General features: G+C 44.8%; 1 protein-coding gene across 1 annotated transcript in view; it reads right to left on the reverse strand.

The window, feature by feature from the left end:
* Positions 1-24,512, reverse strand: part of ryr3 (ryanodine receptor 3) — a 248,048-nt gene extending 223,536 nt beyond the window's left edge. The window contains 1 exon segment of the mRNA XM_046293110.1: positions 24,392-24,512. Coding sequence (XP_046149066.1) covers positions 24,392-24,439 — 48 coding nt within the window. The 5' untranslated portion in view covers positions 24,440-24,512.
* Positions 24,513-24,852: the final 340 nt, after the last annotated feature.

Raw genomic sequence — 24,852 nt, forward strand, 5'->3', positions numbered from 1 at the left:
AACTCTTTCACCAGGCCAACTCTTTTTCACCAGGCCAACTCTTTCACCAGGCCAACTCTTTCTCACCAGGCCAACTCTTTCACCAGGCCAACTCTTTCACCAGTCCAACTCTTTCACCAGGCCAACTCTTTCTCACCAGGCCAACTCTTTCACCAGGCCAACTCTTTCACCAGGCCAACTCTTTCTCACCAGGCCAACTCTTTCTCACCAGGCCAACTCTTTCACCAGGCCAACTCTTTCACCAGGCCAACTCTTTCTCACCAGGCCAACTCTTTCACCAGTCACCAGGCCAACTCTTTCACCAGGCCAACTCTTTCACCAGGCCAAATCTTTCACCAGGCCAACTCTTTCTCACCAACTCTTTCACCAGGCCAAATCTTTCACCAGGCCAACTCTTTCTCACCAGGCCAACTCTTTCACCAGGCCAACTCTTTCACCAGGCCAACTCTTTCACCAGGCCAACTCTTTCACCAGGCCAACTCTTTCACCAGTCCAACTCTTTCACCAGGCCAACTCTTTCACCAGGCCAACTCTTTCACCAGGCCAACTCTTTCTCACCAGGCCAACTCTTTCACCAGGCCAACTCTTTCACCAGGCCAACTCTTTCACCAGGCCAACTCTTTCACCAGGCCAACTCTTTCTCACCAGGCCAACTCTTTCACCAGGCCAACTCTTTCTCACCAGGCCAACTATTTCTTACCAGGCCAACTCTTTCTCACCAGGCCAACTCTTTCACCAGGCCAACTCTTTCTCACCAGGCCAACTCTTTCACCAGGCCAAGTCTTTCTCACCAGGCCAACTCTTTCTCACCAGTGCAGATAAAGATGGAGAGATGAGGAGAACAGACTTCAAGATCAGACTACTGAGATGCAGGCAGGATATTGGGTTTAAAATGGGTCAACAGTCTCAGTCTTACACCAAATACTGCAGATTTGTTTTCCTCTCTCCGTGCTATACGAGATAAATGTATAATCAAGGATAGTCATCGATGATATCTCTGTTTCTCCGCCCTTACAAACACATCAAACGCTGGAGGGGCGTTGTGCTGAGCAGGCCCATGCAAGAATTAGGAATGGAATGAAAAGATAGTAATTCATAATTCATATATAATCATCTGTTTTATCAGCATATATAATCATATCAGAGGAAAACAGCTAGAGAGGATAACCGATTGGTCTTGGTATCAAAAACAGTATTAAAAAGTCCAAAAGTTACAGCCCTTCTATTGCTAGAAAAAATAAGTTACACATGAAAACTAGGTTCTGAAATCTTGTTTTCAACCCCGGTTCCATTATTAAACTGATTCATGGAAACCTGGGTCTTATTCACAAATGTACACCACAGCAAAACATTTTGCAACGGCAAAAAAATAACAAGCTTTTTGTAGTGGACAAGTTTAGGTCATCCCTCTCCATTTCCTTCCTAGTGAATACGACCCTGGTTTTAATGCATGAGGAAACTTACGGTTGGACTGTAGTCAGGAGATCCAACTATTGATCCTATGTCTCTACCACTGTGTACTCCCACACAGGCCACGGATATTGATTTGTGTCTCTGACTTCTCTCTTCTCTCTTCTCTCTCTCTCTTCTCTCTCTCTCTCTCTCTCTCTCTCTCTCTCTCTCTCTCCCAACAGGCTCTCTCTCTCTCTCTCTCTCTCTCTCTCTCTCTCTCTCTCTCTCTCTCTCTCTCTCTCTCTCTCTCTCTCTCTCTCTCTCTCTCTCTCTCTATTAATTGGAACTGATTGTTACTATGGTTTTGTGCCTCTGGCTCTATTCAAGCAGTATTGCTTCATTACATTCAGCCCTCCTCACACAGCTGGAGCTACCAACCCGGGTCAGTGTATCAGAGTGGCTCCTCATCTCATCTACCTGATGACGTAGTCCTGCCTGGGGTCAATTCCCACCAACGTCACCCTTAAAACATTGAACCGGCACCTCTGGTTTATGTTTGTTGACCTTCTCAACCACACAATTACATATAAGTCATTTAATTCAACTCACCACAAGTGCTGCTTAGTTTGAGATCTACATCATTATGCAATACTGTTCTAAATGATAAGCCCCCCACAAAAAGCCACAACAATTCCATTATAAACATGTGAATGTTGGTCATAAACGATAGGCACATGGCTAAGTAAGCTAACTGGACTCACTCTGTGGTTATACTTTATAACAGATGCTTGTGGTCTGAGTGATTTCGCATGAAGTGAAATGTCACACGGTTACTGACAGACGGGGCTCGACGGACATGAGAATGTGGATCATAAACGATAGGCACAAGGCTTTAGTAATACAACATTTACTGTCAGCTAACTGGACTCACACTGTGGTTGTACTTTATAACAGATGCTTGAGGTCTGAGTAATGTGAAATGTCAAACTGTTACTGACAGTGGGAGCTCGACGGACTGAAGAGAGGAGGCTTCCAACTCTCCGGAAGCAAGTTTGATTTCTTAATTAACCTATAGTACATATCTCTCTCTCTCTCTCTCTCTCTCTCTCTCTCTCTCTCTCGCTCTCTCTCTCAGTGGATTAGACATAAGGCAGAAAGCATTGATGTTGGCCCAGAGTCTGGGAGTTGGGGGCTCTGAAAGACTGGGGGCTGCAAAGCTACCATTTTCCCTATATAGGGCCCATAAAGTTCTGGGAAAATGTAGTGCACTATATAGTACCCTGGCCTGCAGAAGATCTCAGTGTCACCCCTTTAAAATGAAGTAAATGTTTTGCTTTCTTTTCAAAACAACACCGACTGTTTGGGATAGCTGGTATTTCTGGTAGCTGAGAAAACTCAGCAGCAGAACAACTGGAATGCTGGGTGTTTGAGGGGGAGAGGTAGAGAGTGAGAGAGAGAGAGAGAGAGAGAGAGAGAGAGAGAGAGAGAGAGAGAGAGAGAGAGAGAGAGAGAGAGAGAGAGAGAGAGAGAGGCAGAGAGAGAGAGAGAGTGTAGTGTAGATGTATGAGTGTGTGTATGTTCGTGTGTGTGTGTGCGTACAAGCTTGTTATGTGTGTATTTGTATATACAGCAGATGTAACCATAAGCCCCCTGGATAGGTGTAAAGCGTCTCAGTAGGACCAAAGCCTTCCACAGAGCTCCTGTCTTTGTAGGGGGGTTTCTCACTCTCTCCCGATCCCAAGGCTTGATCCTGAGCCAGAGAATCTCAATCTGAGTCTGCAGCCAACTGATCCTGTGACAGCAGTAGCATGAAGGAAGGCTGTAGCCACCCAGACCTGGGTTCAAATAGTATTATGTATATTTGTTTGAATATGTCTGCTTCGCTTGATTGAGCTTGCATGGCACAATGGAACCAATGGAAGAGTCCCAAAAGTGGTAACCCCACCCTTTTTCGTGCTTCTCGTGCTTCAGACAGTCTCAATCAAACGCTTAAAGTAATTTGGAAGAAAACAATCAATATTTGAACCCAGGTCTGAAACCATCTGTTAGAAAGCTAAAGAGCCGCATCAGAGTCTATCTATAGGGCTCTAGGGGGCTGCTGCCTGCGTAAGGGAGAGGAGGATCCACCCAAGTCCCCAACTTTCAAGAGCAGAGCAGAGAGTCCCCCCCGGCCGCCCCCCTCCACCAACCATCACACCACCCCTCTGGCTCTCTCCAGCCTGCTCAGAGCATATGCCACTCAACCTTGGAAGTACTCTTCCTTCCTCGTTTCCTCCGTCTCTCTCTCTCTGTCGCTCTCTCTCTCCTCTTCTTCCTCTCTCCTCTTCTTCTCTCTCTCTCTGTCGCCCTCTTGTTCTCTCTCTTCTTCTCTCTCTCTCTGTCGCTCTCTCTCTCCTCTTCTTCCTCTCTCCTCTTCTTCTCTCTCTCTCTGTCGCCCTCTCGTTCTCTCTCTTCTCTCTCTCTCTGTCGCTCTCTCTCTCCTCTTCTTCCTCTCTTCTCTTCTTCTCTCTCTCTCTGTCACCCTCTCGTTCTCTCTCTTCTTCTCTCTCTCTCTGTCGCTCTCTCTCTCCTCTTCTTCCTCTCTCCTCTTCTTCCTCTCTCTCTCCTTCTCTATCTCCTCTTCTCTAAGCAGCAGGCAGTTGGACCTGCTTAAAGGACAGGAGCAGGTGTGTGTGGCCTGATGGATCCACAGGGTGGTAACTTGAGATCCACCGATACTCCGCTGAGCCAAATAAACTGTCACAACTCCCCCTCCACCGACCCCCAGCCAACCTGCACCGACACCCAACCAACCTGCATTTATACTATATACTATACTTACTTTGACACGGATGATGTTCACATGCTCAGTTGGAGGTTTGGGAAAAGACACAGGAAAGTAGACTACTAGATACTGAATGGAAGCAATGAGGTTAACACTGTGGAGTGTAAAAGCCTTGTTCCCACCTGCCAGGGTGTGGAGTAGACCTCCTAACAGACGGAGGGGGTTAGGAGTTGTATATGTCTCATGAAAGTCAGACGAGGCGATAAAGTGCTGATGGAGTTAGATGTTTCTAGCTAATATAAGAACACCAGGCTCAACAGTAAGAAAACATTGTGACAACGATTACAAGACAACAATTTGTGTAGCCAAATGATGCATTAATCTGAAAGATAACATGACTAATCTGAACTATAACATGACTAATCTGAAAGATAATCTGACTGAAAATCTGAAAGATAACATGACTAATCTGAAAGATAACATGACTAATCTGAAAGATAACATGACTAATCTGAAAGATAACATGACTAATCTGAAAGATAATATGACTAATCTGAGAGATAACATGACTAATCTGAAAAGTATGTGAGGTAAAAATCAGTGGACATTGGACCCACCCTGGACAAAGGCCCTGGACAAAGGCCCTGGACAAAGGCTCCATGCCAAACATTGAGTTCACTGAATGTGGTGGTTACTTACTAATTTATGAAGTGTGAAAATAAATTAACATTTAATAGTTTTCTGTGTGTTTCCTCCTCGAATCAAAAGGTTTTAGGCCTCAGGAAAATGAGAGAGAAAGAGAAAGAGAAAGAGGGAGGGAGGGAGGGACGGAGGGAGGGAGAGAGAGAGAGAGAGAGACGCTGAGATAGAGACAGAGAGAGAAACAGAGAGAGTGCTAGTACATTTCAAATCTACTGAACCTCACCACAGCCACAGGAACCTAAAATAACCCAGATTCATCATCAGCCCTGTGTTCAGCTCGTCACCTCCTGCTCTCAGTGAGTTCTGGGCCCTAAGCAGGTTAACTACTGAGACAGCCTGTTACACAGAGAGTCTGTTACATGTTCAACAGCCTGTTACACAGAGAGTCTGTTACATGTTCAACAGCCTGTTACACAGAGAGTCTGTTACATGTTCAACAGCCTGCTATTGGCTCAGAGAGTCTGTTACATGTTCGACAGACTGGTATTGGCTCAGAGAGTCTGTTACATGTTCAACAGCCTGGTATTGGCTCAGAGAGTCTGTTACATGTTCGACAGACTGGTATTGGCTCAGAGAGTCTGTTACATGTTCAACAGCCTGGTATTGGCCCACAGAGTCTGTTACATGTTCAACAGCCTGGTATTGGCTCAGAGAGTCTGTTACATGTTCGACAGACTGGTATTGGCTCAGAGAGTCTGTTACATGTTCAACAGCCTGTTACACAGAGAGTCTGTTACATGTTCAACAGCCTGGTATTGGCTCAGAGAGTCTGTTACATGTTCAACAGCCTGTTACACAGAGAGTCTGTTACATGTTCAACAGCCTGGTATTGGCCCACAGAGTCTGTTACATGTTCAACAGCCTGGTATTGGCCCACAGAGTCTGTTACATGTTCGACAGACTGGTATTGGCTCAGAGAGTCTGTTACATGTTCAACAGCCTGGTATTGGCTCAGAGAGTCTGTTACATGTTCGACAGACTGGTATTGGCCCACAGAGTCTGTTACATGTTCAACAGCCTGGTATTGGCCCAGAGAGTCTGTTACATGTTCAACAGCCTGGTATTGGCTCAGAGAGTCTGTTACATGTTCAACAGCCTGGTATTGGCTCAGAGAGTCTGTTACATGTTCAACAGCCTGGTATTGGCCCAGAGAGTCTGTTACATGTTCAACAGCCTGGTATTGGCCCAGAGAGTCTGTTACATGTTCAACAGCCTGGTATTGGCTGTTACATGTTCACAGCCTGGTATTGGCCCAGAGTCTGTTACATGTTCAACAGCCTGGTATTGGCTCAGAGAGTCTGTTACATGTTCAACAGCCTGGTATTGGCCCAGAGAGTCTGTTACATGTTCAACAGCCTGGTATTGGCCCACAGAGTCTGTTACATGTTCAACAGCCTGGTATTGGCTCAGAGAGTCTGTTACATGTTCGACAGACTGGTATTGGCTCAGAGAGTCTGTTACATGTTCAACAGCCTGGTATTGGCTCAGAGAGTCTGTTACATGTTCAACAACCTGGTATTGGCTCAGAGAGTCTGTTACATGTTCAACAGCCTGGTATTGGCCCACAGAGTCTGTTACATGTTCAACAGCCTGGTATTGGCCCAGAGAGTCTGTTACGTGTTCAACAGCCTGGTATTGGCCCACAGAGTCTGTTACATGTTCAACAGCCTGGTATTGGCTCAGAGAGTCTGTTACGTGTTCAACAGCCTGGTATTGGCCCACAGAGTCTGTTACATGTTCAACAGCCTGGTATTGGCCCAGAGTGTCTGTTACGTGTTCAACAGCCTGGTATTGGCCCAGAGAGTCTGTTACATGTTCAACAGCCTGGTATTGGCTCAGAGAGTCTGTTACATGTTCGACAGACTGGTATTGGCTCAGAGAGTCTGTTACATGTTCAACAGCCTGTTACACAGAGAGTCTGTTACATGTTCAACAGCCTGGTATTGGCTCAGAGAGTCTGTTACATGTTCAACAGCCTGTTACACAGAGAGTCTGTTACATGTTCAACAGCCTGGTATTGGCCCACAGAGTCTGTTACATGTTCAACAGCCTGGTATTGGCCCACAGAGTCTGTTACATGTTCGACAGACTGGTATTGGCTCAGAGAGTCTGTTACATGTTCAACAGCCTGGTATTGGCTCAGAGAGTCTGTTACATGTTCGACAGACTGGTATTGGCCCACAGAGTCTGTTACATGTTCAACAGCCTGGTATTGGCCCAGAGAGTCTGTTACATGTTCAACAGCCTGGTATTGGCTCAGAGAGTCTGTTACATGTTCAACAGCCTGGTATTGGCCCAGAGAGTCTGTTACATGTTCAACAGCCTGGTATTGGCCCAGAGAGTCTGTTACATGTTCAACAGCCTGGTATTGGCCCAGAGAGTCTGTTACATGTTCAACAGCCTGGTATTGGCCCACAGAGTCTGTTACATGTTCAACAGCCTGGTATTGGCTCAGAGAGTCTGTTACATGTTCGACAGACTGGTATTGGCTCAGAGAGTCTGTTACATGTTCAACAGCCTGGTATTGGCTCAGAGAGTCTGTTACATGTTCAACAACCTGGTATTGGCTCAGAGAGTCTGTTACATGTTCAACAGCCTGGTATTGGCCCACAGAGTCTGTTACATGTTCAACAGCCTGGTATTGGCCCAGAGAGTCTGTTACGTGTTCAACAGCCTGGTATTGGCCCACAGAGTCTGTTACATGTTCAACAGCCTGGTATTGGCTCAGAGAGTCTGTTACGTGTTCAACAGCCTGGTATTGGCCCACAGAGTCTGTTACATGTTCAACAGCCTGGTATTGGCCCAGAGTGTCTGTTACGTGTTCAACAGCCTGGTATTGGCCCACAGAGACTGTTACATGTTCAACAGCCTGGTATTGGCTCAGAGAGTCTGTTACATGTTCAACAGCCTGGTATTGGCTCAGAGAGTCTGTTACATGTTCAACAGCCTGGTATTGGCCCACAGAGTCTGTTACATGTTCAACAGCCTGGTATTGGCCCACAGAGTCTGTTACATGTTCAACAGCCTGGTATTGGCCCACAGAGTCTGTTACATGTTCAACAGCCTGGTATTGGCCCACAGAGTCTGTTACATGTTCAATAACCTGGTATTGGCCCACAGAGTCTGTTACATGTTCAACAGCCTGGTATTGGCCCACAGAGTCTGTTACGTGTTCAACAGCCTGGTATTGGCGCTGAATTTAATGAGATGTTTGGGTCTGGGGGCTTGAGGGCCTGGATGGCGATGGGCGGTGAGAGGCATAGGACATCCATCCACCACCGAGACCCCCAGAGCCCCAGACATCCATCTCTCACCATCAGACCCCCAGACAGACATCCACCTCTCACCACCGAGACCCCCAGAGCCCATCCAGAGCACCCAGACATCCATCTCTCACCATCCAGACCCCCAGGCACCCAGACATCCACCTCTCACCATCCAGACCCCCAGGCACCCAGACATCCACCTCTCACCATCCAGACCCCCAGGCACCCAGACATCCAACTCTCACCAACCACTGCTATCAAGACCCCCAGGCCCATAGAGAACCAGCCCACCGCCACCCAGATATCAAAAATATATATATTTACCAATTGTCCTTTTGTAATAAACCAATTTTACAAATAGTAGTGTCAGCTGTGATAGCATAACACATATTGAGTGGACTGGCTGGGGCTGCTGTGTCTCTGTGGGAGTATATACACACTGTAGGCAGAGAGTCACTGGAACCAGTGTGGCCTTTGCTTGAGAATTTAAAATTAGACTTACAGAAGAAATGCTGGAATGCTTTGAGTAGGCACAAAACAGAGGGAAACAAGGAAGGGAATTTCGTGAAATCGAAAGGCTACCACCTCCTAGACTTGAATTGTTTTAGTGAGTTCCTGTGTATCTATTGGGCCAATCACCTTTGAACTTTGAACTTAAAACAATGAGCAGAATGCTCAGTTTGCTTACGATTCCAAAATGTTTTCTCCTGACTGACTTTAAAAACCACTTCGGTTGTCTTTGACTGTTGTTAGTGCAGTGAATGCCTCGACACAAAAAACAACATATTGTTGCAATGGTGAAGTTGTATACTGTAAAACCTCTGAAGTGTTCAAAGCTGTCACTTTAACGTTAATGTCTCACAGTCCACAAGCGCAATACATGTAATCACACTAAAGGAGCAATCTGCAGTTGCTGCATCCATTTTTGGACTTAAATTAATGATATGCACCCATTTATTCTTGAAGAATAAGACGTATAAATGCCTCATGAGCTTAGTTCAACTGTTGTACCCCCATCAGGACCCAAACTTGTTTTAGTCAAAACATGATATCAAAATGATAGTTTTAACCACGGATGGTCTGTCTTTGCATCCAGAGCTTGATGTATGAACTTGAGAGTGGCTACATTTCTCTAGCCCCATCCCTCAGCTCTTTACTTTGAACAAGATCAGCTTTAAAACCTTAACTCTGTTCATTTTCTCATGAGACAAAAAAAACAGTTGTGTGCATCATCTCTTGTTTTCTTAGTTTTAAAAAAATGTAAAAAATGATTTATTTCATATTATTGGACTATATATGCAGTACCAATCAAAAGTTTGGACACGCCTACTCATTCAAGGGTTTTTATTTATTTGTACTATTTTCTACATTGTAGAATAATAGTGAAGACATCAAAATTATGAAATAACACATATGAAATCATATAGTAACCAAAAAAGTGTTAAACAAATCAAAATATATTTTAGATTTGAGATTCTTCAAAGTAGCCACCCTTTGCCTTGATGACAGTTTTGCATACTCTTGTCATTCTGTCAACCAGATTCATGAGGTTGTCACCTAGAATGCATTTTAATTAACAGGTGTGCCTTGTTAAAAGTTCATTTGTGAAATGTATTTCCTTTTAATGCATTTGAGCCAATCAGTTGTGTTGTGACAAGGTAGGGTTGGTATACAGAAGTTGACCTTATCGGGTATATATAGTCCATATTATGGCAAGAACAGCTCAAATAAGCAAAGAGAAACTACATTCCATCATTACTTTAACACATCAGTCTTATCGGATAATTACATCAATGATAAGTCAGATATTTTAAGAATTTTGAAGGTTTCTTCAATTGCAGTGGCAAAAACCATCAAGCGCTATGATGAAACTGGCTCTCATGAGGACCGCCACAGGAAAGGAGGACCTCTGGTGCAGAGGATAAATTCATTAAAGTTACCAGCCGCAGAAATTGCAACCCAAATAAATGCTTCACAGAGTTCAAGTAAAAGACACATCTCCACATCAGCTGTTCAGAGGAGACTGTGTGAAACAGGCATTCATGGTCGAATTGCTGCTAAGAAACAACTGAGAGTTTTGGTTCCAACTGCCATGTCTTTGTGAGATGCAGAGTAGGTGAACGAATGATCTCCGCATGTGTGGTTCCCACCGTGAAGCATGGAGGGGGAGGTGTGATGGCGTGGGGGTGCTTTGCTGGTGACACTGTCTGTGATTTATTTAGAATTCAAGGCACACTTAACCAGCATGGCAACCATAGCATTCTGCAGCGATACGCCATCCCATCTGGTTTGCGCTTAGTGGGACTGTCATTTGTTTATCAACAGCACAATGACCCAAAACCTCCAGGCTGTTTAAGGGCTACTTGACCAAGAAGGGGTGTGATGGAGTGCTGCATCAGATGACCTTGATTCCACAATCCCCCGACCTCAACTCAAATGAGATGGTTTGGGATGAGTTGGATCGAGTGAAGGAAAAGCAGCCAACAAGTGCTCAGCATATGTGGGAACTCCTTCAAGACTATTAGAAAAGCATTCCAGGTGAAACCTGTTTCGAGAATGCCAAGAGTGTGCAATGCTGTCATTGAGGCAAAGGGTTGCTACTTTAAGAATATAAAATTAAAATATATTTTGATTTGTTTAACACTTATTTGGTTATTACATGATTCCATATGTGTTATTTCATCATTGTTATGTTGTCACTATCATTCTACAATGTAGAAAATAGTAAAAAATAAAGAAAAACCCTTTGTTACTGCTGATTGCCACTATAATGTTACTTGCAGCATATTGCCTTAAACCAGCACATTGCCTTAAACAAGCATATTGCCATAAACAAGCATATTGCCTTAAAGCAGCTCCAAATGATAAGAATATTTTGAAGATAAATACACAACGCAGAGGATGAGAGGACGGTCCAGTCGTACTTGGTCCAGTCGTACTGCAAGGACTTCTGATTGGTCAATCCCAGGCTAGGGTGGGGGGTTATAAATGGCATCCTGTTCCTTTGTTCAGTGGAGAAAAGCTGAGGACAGGGGAGACTGAACATCTACTTCCCAGCATAACATCTTGATTTGTTCTTCTCAAATAAACCTATTTTTCTCCCCCGATTTTCTTTGGAGTTTGTGTTATTGAAGAATAACATCAATTGCTAACAAAATCAAATAAGCTGTCATGCATGCAAGGCTGAACAGTTGGTCTGAGTCTGCATCAGCAGCACTGAGGGATGAAAGCCCCGGCAAATGGCACCCTATTCCCTATATAGTGCACTACTTTTGACCAGAGCCCTATGGCACCCTATTCCCTATGTAGTGCACTACTTTTGACCAGAGCCCTATGGCACCCTATTCCCTATGTAGTGCACTACTTTAGACCAGAGGCCTATGGCACCCTATTCCCTATGTAGTGCCCTACTTTAGACCAGAGCCCTAAGGCACCCTATTCCCTATGTAGTCCTCTACTTTAGACCAGAGCCCTTTATATAGAGAATAGGGTGCCATTTGGGACGGGCCCTCAGCCAGGGTCACATCTGGTGGATGACTGGGGGCTGGAGTGACTGTATGCCACCTACCTAGACGTCTGTCCAGCGAAAAGAGAGTGATGGGGGGTTGGAAGGAGAAAGGGAGGTAGAGAGTGAGAGAGAGAGAGAGAGATACAGAGAGAGATACAGAGAGAGAGGGAGTGATAGAGAAAAAGAGAGAGAGAGATACAGAGAGAGATACAGAGAGAGATACAGAGAGAGATACAGAGAGAGATACAGAGAGAGAGGGAGTGATAGAGAAAAAGAGAGAGAGATACAGAGAGAGAGAGATACAGAGAGAGATGAGAGAGAGAGATACAGAGAGAGATACAGAGAGAGAGATAGAGATACAGAGAGAGATACAGAGAGAGAGATACAGAGAGGGAGTGATAGAGAAAGAGAGATACAGAGAGAGATACAGAGAGAGATACAGAGAGAGATACAGAGAGAGATACAGAGAGAGAGATAGAGAGAGAGAGATACAGAGAGGGAGTGAGAGAAAGAGAGAGATACAGAGAGAGAGTGATAAGGAGAGAAACAGAGAGAGATACAGAGAGAGATACAGAGAGAGAGATACAGAGAGGGAGTGCTAGAGAAAGAGAGATACAGAGAGAGATACAGAGAGAGAGAGAGAGAGAGAGAGTGATAAGGAAAGATACAGAGAGAGGGAGTGATAGAGTAAAAGAGAGAGAGATACAGAGAGAAAGGCAAAGAGAGAGTGGCGGTGGGTGGCAGATAAAGAGAGATAAGGTACTTTGGTCAGCCATTTCAGGCTTTCCATCTTACTATAATGCTCACAGATTCGGACCATTTTACAATGAGGTGTAAACTCACAGACTACTGACCTAGAGCAGGACTCAGGGATTTTTCTGCCATTGAAATCCTTGGACGGGCCGCCAAAGCGTTTTTCGGCAAAAATGTCTCTACGCCAGCAAAGATCGGGGTCTCTAAAATGTACTCCAAAATTCAGCTGTGCTGACTGGCCAACCACGCCCCCTGCCACGCCCACCACCAAAGCCCCTTTTTGATATGGATACACCCTAGGACTATATCCATATTTAATCAAGATTTTCAATCGGGATATGATCCACTGTCCAAGTCTTTGCAGTTAACTATCTCATTTGATTATGCGTCTGATATGACAGATTCGTTTGACATTAGTATTGTACTGTTAGACACTTACTGCACTGCTGGAGATGGAAACAAGCATTTTGCTGCACTTGCTTTAACATCTGCTAAAATGTGCATACGACAAATAAAGTTTCATTTGAATTGAACTGACTTGATCAAGTACAATGAAAAAGAGGAGGAGCACATCTTCGGCAATAGATGTCTGACTAGACTTAATAGCGTCTCTAATATGATGAAGAAGTTATGAATTTAACTGCATCGGCAACAGAATAGATGTTGACGGTAGGTAAAAGATTTTCACAATATCATTTATGTAGCAGCAGGTATCCTAGTTGTTAAGGGCGTTGGGTCAGTAACTGAGAGGTTGATGGTTCGAATCCCCAAGCCGACTAGGTGAAAAATCTGTCGATGTGCCTTTGAGCAAAGGACTTAACCTTAATTGCTCCTGTAAGTTGCTCTGGATAGGAGTTTCTGCTAGTGTTTTCTGATAGAGTGTTTTCACATCTATCAATGTTGTAACAAGTAGAACTTGCATAGAGGGATAGAGTGTTTTCACATATAACATGTTGTAACAAGTAGAACTTGCATAGAGGGATAGAGTGTTTTCACATCTATCAATGTTGTAACAAGGAGGCTGCAAGTCAATGTCACTTTGGAAATGTGTAATGAAGTTCGTCTGCTGTTTGAAGAGAGTCAGACCGAAATGCAGCGTGTAGGTTACTCATGACTTTTAATGAAGAATAATGCGGTACATGAAATAACTGAAAATACAAAAACAACAAACGAGTGAAACTAATACAGCCTATCTGGTGACTAACACTAAGACAGGTAGAAATGTGGTCAGGTACAATCACCCAGGGTAGTGGGTTCGAAATACAGAATGTATGCACACATGACTGTAAGTCGCTTTGGATAAAGCGTCAAATGGCTGCCTAAATAGGCGCCTAAATACGGTTCCCAATCCGAGACAACGAGAATCAGCTGACTCCAATTAGGAATCGCCTCAGGCAGCCAAGCCTAACTAGACACACCCCTACTAATACACACTCCCAATTAATACAACCCCAATACGAAATACAACATATAAACCCATGTCACACCCTGGCCTACCCAAACATATAACAAAACACAAGATACAATGACCAAGGCGTGACAAAATGTTGTTTTTCTTACTGTTGAGACCTGAGACGAGACACGAATCAACAGGGTTTTTCTGCTGTTGAGACCTGAGACGAGACGTGAACCAACAGGGTTTTTCTGCCAATAATATTCCTGTTCTCCATTAATACCACAAACTTGACTAACAATGTATTGGCTAGATTTAGGCTAACTATGTCAAACAGTTACTTATAATTAATCCAATGCTTGTTCCAAATGATACATAATCCTCTCCAAATATGAAGTGTTCATTAAACAATGAGAATAATACAACGCTGTAAAGTAAAGGAAACAATTTAAAAGATATGCGTGAATGGCGCGTCAGCAGCCGCATTTACATGGTAATGAAGCTACTATCGTCCCCGGGTCCACATCTCAGCAGTACAGATCCTATTTCAGTCCTCTCCATTGATTAACGAAGGAAATTATTTGGCTTGAGAGTTACTACACGGCTCAAGCCGTTGTACCTACTGTGGGAATGTTGTTAATTCAAGACTGGAACTCACTGTCTAGCAGCAGGCATTGTGATGCGATCAGACTTTTAATCATAATGCCCAATCAAATCGATCTTCTTAAGGGAATTTGAGAATGAAAAGACAGACAGAGAAGAAGAAAGAACTCATTACTCCAAAAATAACAAAAAGATTACAAAAAGTTAAAATAGCAGTCTAGTTCCTAGTTATAGATCAGCTATAACAATATATATATATATATATTTACCCTTTATTTAACTAGGCTAGTCAGTTAAGAACAAAATCTTATTTACAATGATGGCCAACACCGGCCAAACCCCGACGACACTGGGCCAGTTGTGCGCCACCCTATGGGACTCCCAATCACGGCCGGTTGTGATACAGGGAATCACTGCCAAAGTAAAATGAGTTTGGTAAGTATTAGGAAAGAGAGAAGCAGACAGTCACCCTTTCCTTCAGCAGTGATGAGTCCCTAGAGGACTGCGTAACCAAAACCCACATCGTACCAATGCCATGATGAGAGCCTGATCAATGAATACTCAGGAAGTCACTTCTCATCCAATCTGGATCAAATTATGAAGGAAGCCTGGATATTCTGTGGCTTCAGGTGAAAAACTGAGACATGACACCTGGGCATGGATCAACACCTGTCTACAATAACACAGGTACACCTGGGCATGGATCAACACCTGTCTACAATAACACAGGTACACCTGGGCATGGATCAACACCTGTCTACAATAACACAGGTACACCTGGGCATGGATAACACAGGTACACCTGGGCATGGATCAACACCTGTCTGCAACAACACAGGTACACCTGGGCATGGATCAACACCTGTCTACAATAACACAGGTACACCTGGGCATGGATCAACACCTGTCTACAATAACACAGGTACACCTGGGCATGGATCAACACCTGTCTGCAACAACACAGGTACACCTGGGCATGGATCAACACCTGTCTGCAACAACACAGGTACACCTGGGCATGGATCAACACCTGTCTACAATAACACAGGTACACCTGGGCATGGGTCAACGCCTGTCTACAATAACACAGGTACACCTGGGCATGGATCAACACCTGTCTGCAACAACACAGGTACACCTGGGCATGGATCAACACCTGTCTGCAACAACACAGGTACACCTGGGCATGGATCAACACCTGTCTACAATAACACAGGTAAATATAAATAATAATAATAATATATGCCATTTAGCAGACGCTTTTATCCAAAGCGACTAACAGTCATGTGTGCATACATTCTACGTATGGGTGGTCCCGGGGATCGAACCCACTACCCTGGCGTTACAAGCGGCATGCTCTACCAACTGAGCTACACAGGACCACCTATGTGGTACACCTGGGCATGGATCAACACCTGTCTGCAATAACACAGGTACACCTGGGCATGGATCAACACCTGTCTACAATAACACAGGTACACCTGGGCATGGGTCAACACCTGTCTACAATAACACAGGTACACCTGGGCATGGGTCAACACCTGTCTACAACAACACAGGTACACCTGGCCCCATACACACAACAATGGTTTATCCCAAACTTTAAGAACCAGATGACTAAAAATAACTTTCAATTGATATTCTCAACTGGGCTTGGGAAAATTCCACAATAAGAGAGTGCTGCTGAAACAAAAACCAATGATTGTAACCATACAAGTGTATGCACAATAACAATGTTTAACCATTTCAACAGAAAAGTTTACACAAACACATTTACTTGATGAACAGTGTAGATACAAAGGTTGGTTACAGCACAAAGGACTGACGCTGGAGAAAAGCAGGTACGGGGAGTTGAACATTTAAAGTGGAACAGACGTCGAACAGGACAGGAACAGTGTCAGAACCAGGTAACAAAAATGACAAACAAAAATGAATCTGGAAGCGGGGCAGAGAGAGGGAATAGACAGATATAGGGGAGGAAATAAACACAGGTAATTGAGTCCAGGTGAGTGCAATGAATCAAGGGGAGCAGGTGTGCGTAATAATGGTGGCAGGAGTGCGTAATGCCGGGGAGTCTGGCGCCCGAGGGAGAGCGGGAGCAGGCGTGACACAAATCATGGAAGCATGCGCTTTAATCTGGGTCCAGGAAACTGGCCCTAAGGAACCACTTATAATTCTTCCCAACCCTGAGCATGGACCATCAGCACCGCAGAGGCATGCATGCACCTGGCCCAGACCAAACTGGTCCAGACCCATCTGGCTCCAGACCAGCAGTTTAAATCCTCTCATTTCCTTTCCAGAGACAACAGAGGATGAAGGAGCTCTGGAGAGTTTAACAATAGTATTTTATTTGGGACAGGTGGGACTGCAAACCAACCACCTCTGGGACAGGTGGAACTGCTAACTACCCACGTCTGAGATTAGGTGCCACTGCTAACCACACACATCTGGGATAGGTGCCACTGCTAACCTCCCACCTCTGAGATTAGGTGCTAACCACCCACCTCTGGGATTAGGTGCCACTGCTAACCACCCACCTCTGGGATTAGGTGCCATGGCTAACCTCCCACCTCTGGGATTAGGTGCCACTGCTAACCACCCACCTCTGGGATTAGGTGCCACTGTTAACCACTCACCTCTGGGATTAGGTGCCACTGTTAACCACCCACCTCAGGGATAGGTGCCACTGCTAACCACCCACCTCTGGGATTAGGTGCCATGGCTAACCTCCCACCTCTGGGATTAGGTGCCACTGCTAACCACCCACCCCTGGGATTAGGTGCCACTGCTAACCACCCACCTCTGGGATTAGGTTCCACTGCTAACCACCCACCTCTGGGATTAGGTGCCACTGCTAACCACCCACCTCTGGGATTAGGTGCCACTGCTAACCACCCACCTCTGGGATTAGGTGACACTGCTAACCACCCACCTCTGGGATTAGGTGCCACTGCTAACCACCCACCTCTGGGATTAGGTGCCACTACCAACCACCCACCTCTGGGATTAGGTGCCACTGTTAACCACTCACCTCTAGGATTAGGTGCCACTGTTAACCACCCACCTCAGGGATTAGGTGCTAACCACCCAAATCTGGGATTAGGTGCCACTGCTAACCACCCACCTCTGGGATTAGGTGCCACTGTTAACCACTCACCTCTGGGATTAGGTGCCACTGTTAACCACTCACCTCTGGGATTAGGTGCCACTGTTAACCACCCACCTCAGGGATTAGGTGCTAACCACCCAAATCTGGGATAGGTGCCACTGCTAACCACCCACCTCTGGGATTAGGTGCCACTGCTAACCACCCACCTCTGGGATTAGGTGCCACTGCTAACCACCCACCTCAGGGATTAGGTGCTAACCACCCAAATCTGGGATAGGTGCCACTGCTAACCACCCACCTCTGGGATTAGGTGCCACTGCTAACCACCCACCTCTGGGATTAGGTGCCACTGCTAACCACCCACCTCTGGGATTAGGTGCCACTGCTAACCACCCACCTCTGGGATTAGGTGCCACTGCTAACCACCCACCTCTACTACCCCAAATATGTTTTAATGTTCTCTCACCAGCGCTTTAGCACTATAGATTTCCCAAAGCCATACAATCAGGTTTTGTGGACGAAGTTGTCTGAGGTATAAAAGTATTCAACTTTGTAATGAATTTGAACAGCAACAGTGCCAATAACCGCTTCAAACAATGGACAACATTTAAACAAGCATTTAGCTACACTCGCAATAACATCTGCTAACCATGTGTATGTGACCAAATTTTTTTTGATTTGATTCGAAACACTGGGCAACATTTAGCAGAACTGTGCATTTGGTGAAAAACCCAGGGGATATTTGCACATGTGTTTTGCATACGCTCAATACAGCCTAAAAAGTGAATCACCTACATATATCAATGGAATCAAACAACAGAATTCCTCGTCTTGCTCCTACACATATCCTCTTCTTATTCTGTCCCCAGCTTGACTATATCTTTATACCGCCTCAAACTTTGCGGTAGCAAGCTGTTGAAATACTAGCTCATCCCTATAAAAATGGTGCTAAAATGCCGCTGGTCTTGTGCTAGCTGCCCAGCTGACGCAATGACCCATGGTGTAGTGTGTTGTGGTGTGGGCAGGAGCCAGCAAGCAGGGAACGCATGTACAGCGTGTATGCATGGGCTGAGGAAGCATCAGCTTTTAAAGAGGCTAAATTTAAGTTCTCCTTTGGAATGCAGAAGGCTTCCAGAACAACATCAACTCCAAATAAGCACTCTGCTGCTGCTACTGCTACTGCTACTGCTACTGCTACTGCTACTGCTACTGCTACTGCTGCTGCTACTGCTGCTACTGCTGCTGCTACTGCTACTGCTACTGCTGCTATTACTGCTGCTGCTACTGCTACTACTGCTGCTGCTACTGCTACTGCTGCTGCTACTGCTACTGCTGCTGCTACTACTGCTGCTGCTACTGCTACTGCTGCTATTACTGCTGCTGCTACTGCTACTGCTACTGCTACTGCTACTGCTGCTATTACTGCTGCTGCTACTGCTACTGCTGCTACTGCTGCTACTGCTACTGCTGCTATTACTGCTGCTACTGCTACTGCTACTGCTACTGCTGCTATTACTGCTGCTGCTACTGCTACTGCTGCTACTGCTGCTGCTGCTGCTGCTGCTACTGCTGCTGCTACTGCTGCTGCTGCTACTGCTGCTATTACTGCTACTGCTACTGCTGCTGCTACTGCTACTGCTGCTACTGCTACTGCTACTGCTACTGCTGCTACTACTGCTGCTGCTACTGCTGCTGCTACTGCTACTGCTACTGCTACTGCTGCTGCTACTGCTACTGCTACTGCTACTGCTACTGCATGGGGGCATGGGACAAGGCTAGGCTCTGGGGAAGCGTCCTCTCTGGATTTAAAAGGGTTGACTACCTACACAGTTCTACACATCACCTCTTGAGTTAATGACAAGTATGACATCACAGCCACAAAGTTTTGAAAACTCCAAGGGCTCTTCAATAACACTGGACTACAAAATATAGATCCAAGCCTTCGAACTTCTGACTTCGCAATCACACTTTGGAACTGAGATTATGGAAAAACAAGTCCAATTTCATACAACTGCTTCAAATTCTTTCATCGTGTTGCTTTCTAATTTGATCATTATTTTTTTGCTGAGAATTTTATGCACAGCAGGAAATGCAAACTTGTAGTGCATTCAAGGTTAAAAAGGCTCCTAAAGTTTGTCATTTCCATTAAAAAAAGGTAAGATTTGATTTGCCCTAACAATTTTTGTTGATCAAACCCTACAAAAATCTCCATTAAATATAATCAAAATAATAATTCACATTTCCTGTTGCTGCAGGAATATTTTCCTACTGTAGCAAACTGGCATAAATTAAGATCCTACATCTGTAGCCATCGACCTAAATTCTCTATCAGATCAATAATAAGGCCTAGGCTAGCCTATACATCAACTCAAACACTGCCACTACTGCAGAAAAGTCTCTGTTCAGGCCAACTTAAACACGCCGATTGGCACATTTTGTTTTTCTGTTGCTCATTAGAAAATTAGATTTCAGTCTTGGAGGTATGTTTCCAGTCCGATGCCGTGTTTGGTTAATGTTTGTCCCTCACGATACACCGTACACACGGAAGACTATTTCAATTCATCAAAATCCACGGAATGATTCTAATTCAAGAAATGTGTCATTCATTTTGACGTTTTTGCAGAGGATTGATTTTAGTTGTGCAATTTTACATCTAACTATGGTGTTTGGTGCAGTATTTCTCAAGTTAAAAAATGTGCAACGTGCTGTCAGAGTGTATGTGTGTGTGTGCGTGTGTGGTGTCAGTATGCATGTGGGCAAGTATTGTGTGTGTGTGTCTGTGTGTGTGTGTGTGAGCGTGTGTGCTTGGCGTCAGTATGCATGTGGGCACGTATGTAGTGTGTGTGTTAAGGTGTCTGTGTAAGGATAAAATAAAACATATAAATCTGTGAGTGTGTGGGCCTTCTTCTGACACCACCTGGTATACAGGTCCTGGATGGCAGGAAGCTTGGCCCCAGTGAAGTACTGGGCCGTACTCACCACCCTCTGTAGCGCATTGCATTTGGGTGCCTTGCAGTTGCAATACCAAGCGGTGATGTCGGTGAGTCAAGATGCTCTCAATGGTGCAGCTGTAGAACTTTATGCAGATCTGAGGACCCGTGCCCAAAATAAATTCTGCCTCCTGAGGGGGAAGAGGCGCTGTCTTGCCCTCTTCACAACTGGGTGGGTGTGTGTGGACCATGTTAATTCCTCAGGGATGTGAACAGGGAGGGACTTGAAAGCTCTCGACCCGCTCCACTGCAGCCACATTGATGTGAATTGGGGCGTGAGCGCCGCTCTGTTTCCTGTAGGCCACGATCATCTCCTTTGTCTTGCTGACGTTGAGGGGAAAGGTTGTTGTCCTGGCACCACATTGCCAGGTCTCTAAACTCCTCCCTATAGGCTGCCTCATCGCCGTCTGTGATCAGTCTTACCAACGTTGTGTCGTAAGCAAACTTAATGATGGTGTTGAAGTTATGCGCGGTCATACAGTCATAGCTGAACAGGGAGTAGAGGAGTGGACTAAGCACACACCCCTGAGGGGCCCCGGTGTTGAAGCTCACTACCTGGGGGTGCCTCGTCAGGAAGTCAGTATTCAGTTGCAGAGGTAGTTGTTCTGTTCCAGGGTGCTGAGCTTGGTAATAATCTTGGAGGGGACTATGGTGTTGAATGCTGAGCCTTAGTCAATGAACAGCATTCTTTACCTTGGTGTTCTTGGGCACAGGGACTATGGTGGTCTGCTTGAAACAAGTTGGTATTACAGAGCGGGTCAGGGATATGTTATAAATGTCAGTGGAGACACTTGCCAGCTGGTCAGCGCATGCTCTGAGTATATGTCCTGGTAATCCTTCTGGCCCCGCGGCCTTGTGAATATGAACCTATTTAAAGGTCTTACTCACATCAGCTACGGAGAGCAAGATCACAGTCGTCCGGGAACAGCTGGTGTTCTCATGCATGGTTCAGTGTTGTTTGCATAGAAGCAAGAATTGAAGGCCTTTAGCTCGTCTGGTAGACTTATGTTTGCTGGGCAGCTTATGGCTGGGTTTTCCTTTGTAATCTATGATAGTTTGCAATGATGAGTCATCTAAGCACTTATTAATGAAGCCGGTGACTGATGTGGTAATCTCCTCAATGTTATCGGATCAATCCCGGAACATATTTCAGTCTGTACTCGCGAAACAGTCCTGTTGCTTAGCATCCACTTTATCGGACCACTTCTGTATTGAGTGTGTCACTGGTATTTCCTGTTTGACATTTTGCTGTAAGCAGGAAGCCGGAGGATAGAGTTATATTCTGATTTGCAAAAAAAGGAGGTAGAGGGAGAGCTTTATATGCTTGTCTGTGTGTGGAGTAAAGGTGATCTAGAGTTTTTTCACCTCTAGTTGCATAGGTGACATGCTGGTAAAAATGACAGAAAACTGATTTAATTTTCCCTGCATTAAAATCACTGACTACAAGAAACGCAATCTCTGAATGTGCATTTTCTTGATTGCATATGGCCCTATACAGCTTGTTGAGTGCGGTCCTAGTGCCAGCATCCGTTTGTGTTGGTAATAAGACAGCTACAAAAAATATAGATGAAAACTCTCTTGGTAAATAGTATGGTCTGCAGCTTATCATGAGGTATTCTAACTCAGACCCTTCAAAAATTAAATAAACAGATACTTCTGTGCACAGACTGAAAAAAAATGACTTTTGTGGAACAGCGGTTGAATCATCTATAACATCTCTTCCGACGTGCAGAAATTAAGTTATACTTAGTTATCTAATTATGAAGGTCAATGAATTACATATAAATCAGATCCTAACACATTTACAATCAGTGCTTTAATTAATGCTAAGGATCGTGTTTTTGTATCGACTGACTACCGATAATCTCTCATGACAGCCTGATTAGACTATTGACGTTGTGTGTGCTTGGGGCCTGTGAAACCCCCTGGAATATGTCTGTTTTCGCTAGATAATCAGGATGCCATTGAGTGGTGTGAGTGTCAGGGGAATCTGAGAGCCATCAGGATCAGCATATCACAGGCCTGTTAAACATTGTAGGCCGTTAAATACTGGTGACCGACCTGTGACCTGTCAAACAGCCACCTCTAGGTCTTCTCTCTATCGTAACATACTGTATGGATGGATCAACTACACATCTGTCTTCTCCTCTGGTTAAGGATCAACTACACATCTGTCTTCTCCTCTGGTTATGGATCAACTACACATCTGTCTTCTCTTCTCTGGTAAAGGATCAACTACACATCTGTCTTCTCCTCTGGTTAAGGATCAACTACACATCTGTCTTCTCCTCTGGTAAAGGATCAACTACACATCTGTCTTCTCCTCTGGTTATGGATCAACTACACATCTGTCTTCTCTTCTCTGGTTAAGGATCAACTACACATCTGTCTTCTCCTCTCTGGTAAAGGATCAACTACACATCTGTCTTCTCTTCTCTGGTAAAGGATCAACTACACATCTGTCTTCTCTTCTCTAGTAAAGGATCAACTACACATCTGTCTTCTCTTCTCTGGTAAAGGATCAACTACACATCTGTCTTCTCTTCTCTGGTAAAGGATCAACTACACATCTGTCTTCTCTACTCTGGTAAAGGATCAACTACACTTTTCTCTTCTCTTCTCTGGTTAGGGATCAACTACACATCTGTCTTCTCTTCTCTGGTTAGGGATCAACTACACATCTGTCTTCTCTTCTCTGGTAAAGGATCAACTACACATCTGTCTTCTCTTCTCTGGTAAAGGATCAACTACACATCTGTCTTCTCTTCTCTGGTAAAGGATCAACTACACATCTGTCTTCTCCTCTGGTAAAGGATCAACCATCAACCATCAAAGTTTGATCTGGTGACACACACACCAGCCTGTTGGATCTTTCTAACTCTCTGGAAGTGTGTTATCCTCCATTGTATGACGCTGGACAGTTTATCAGCACAGCATATCTAAGGTATCACACTCCAAGACATATGTCAGGACTAGCCTATACGTCAATGACGAACCGACTGTGATGGATGGTTATTCACACCAGGCCAACATACATACTGTACATCGTATCCTTTACAAACATAAATGCCTTGTAGCCCCACATGAACCCTATGTAGCATAGTGTAAGTAATCTTCATCGAACCACTAAAATAGCTCTAAAATAGCAGAGCCATGCTTGGGGTTATCTTACTTGTGAACAGAACTTATTAAAACACCTCTCCCTGAGTCAAAGCAAAGCACAAAGGTTAAAATAGTTGTAGCTTTTATTTTGATGATTAAATCAACAGTAGCCTTTTCACAAGCAACTACAACCCACACACAGACAGAAAGCCAGAGGAAAATCAAAGAAACATTATGTTCTTTAAGTTTAGTCGATACATCATTGTCATTATAGAGGAAAACAGATGTGACAAGACAACCATACTCCAAACTCAATTATATTAGAATGATTATGCAAAAACACTACTTTTATTCTGCTTTTTTTAAAATTACAATTATGTAGGCCTAATTTAAATGTGCCATTGCACCTGCAGCTGGGACTTTCATTTAAATTCCAATGTGCCTCGAGCTCTGGCGACAGGTGCTCTCTGAGAGCCAATATGCCGCTCGCTCACTGCACAGTAGCCCATAGCGTGCACCAAACACCTAGGTCAACTTCCCAACAAGGGCAGAATCTCATGAATTATATAAAACACCCAAAATAAAACTGCACCTATTTTATTTGAAGTCAGAGCAGTTTTCATATTCTGATTTTGCATTAGTCCAGGTATTCAAGCAAATGAAAGACTCTCTATCCAGCAGTGACACCAGTTGTTGCCATTTAAAGCCATATCCAAGAACATGTCCTTTCAAGACACCCGGATCCCCCCCCCCCCAAAAAAAACGCTTTGGTTATACATAAAAAGTAAGCAAATAATGTAGCTACTTACAGTTCGCAGGAACTGGATGTCATCCTCTCCTTCTCCGCCCTCAGCCATGGCTGTGAAGGAGCCTGTTTAGACTATGAAAGCCACCACTGACTGGAGATGCAGTAGGCTAGACAGAAACGCGATGCTGTAGCTCTCCTGCCGATATTAGCATGGAGCTAATTCCACAACCATATAGGGCAGACCGGGCAAGCCCCTCCCCTCTCGCGTCCACTGCACACCTCACCGCGGATTGTCACTCAATGCCTACCCACCCCGGACTGTGTGCTCCCTGCGGCTGCCAATGTCAGCAGTACGCTGAGTGAGCTATGGTGGGTGCGAGAGGAGAGGAGACGAGACGAGCACGCCTCGGCAAGCGGACGAGCCTACTGCTATTTAATGATTCAGAATGAAATGACAAAGTCTGTCACTATCACTCTGCCAGGCGTGTTTAAAAAGCAGGAGTCATTAGTTTTATGTTAATA

Source organism: Oncorhynchus gorbuscha, linkage group LG12 (assembly GCF_021184085.1).
Source record: "Oncorhynchus gorbuscha isolate QuinsamMale2020 ecotype Even-year linkage group LG12, OgorEven_v1.0, whole genome shotgun sequence".
NCBI lineage: Eukaryota > Metazoa > Chordata > Actinopteri > Salmoniformes > Salmonidae > Oncorhynchus > Oncorhynchus gorbuscha.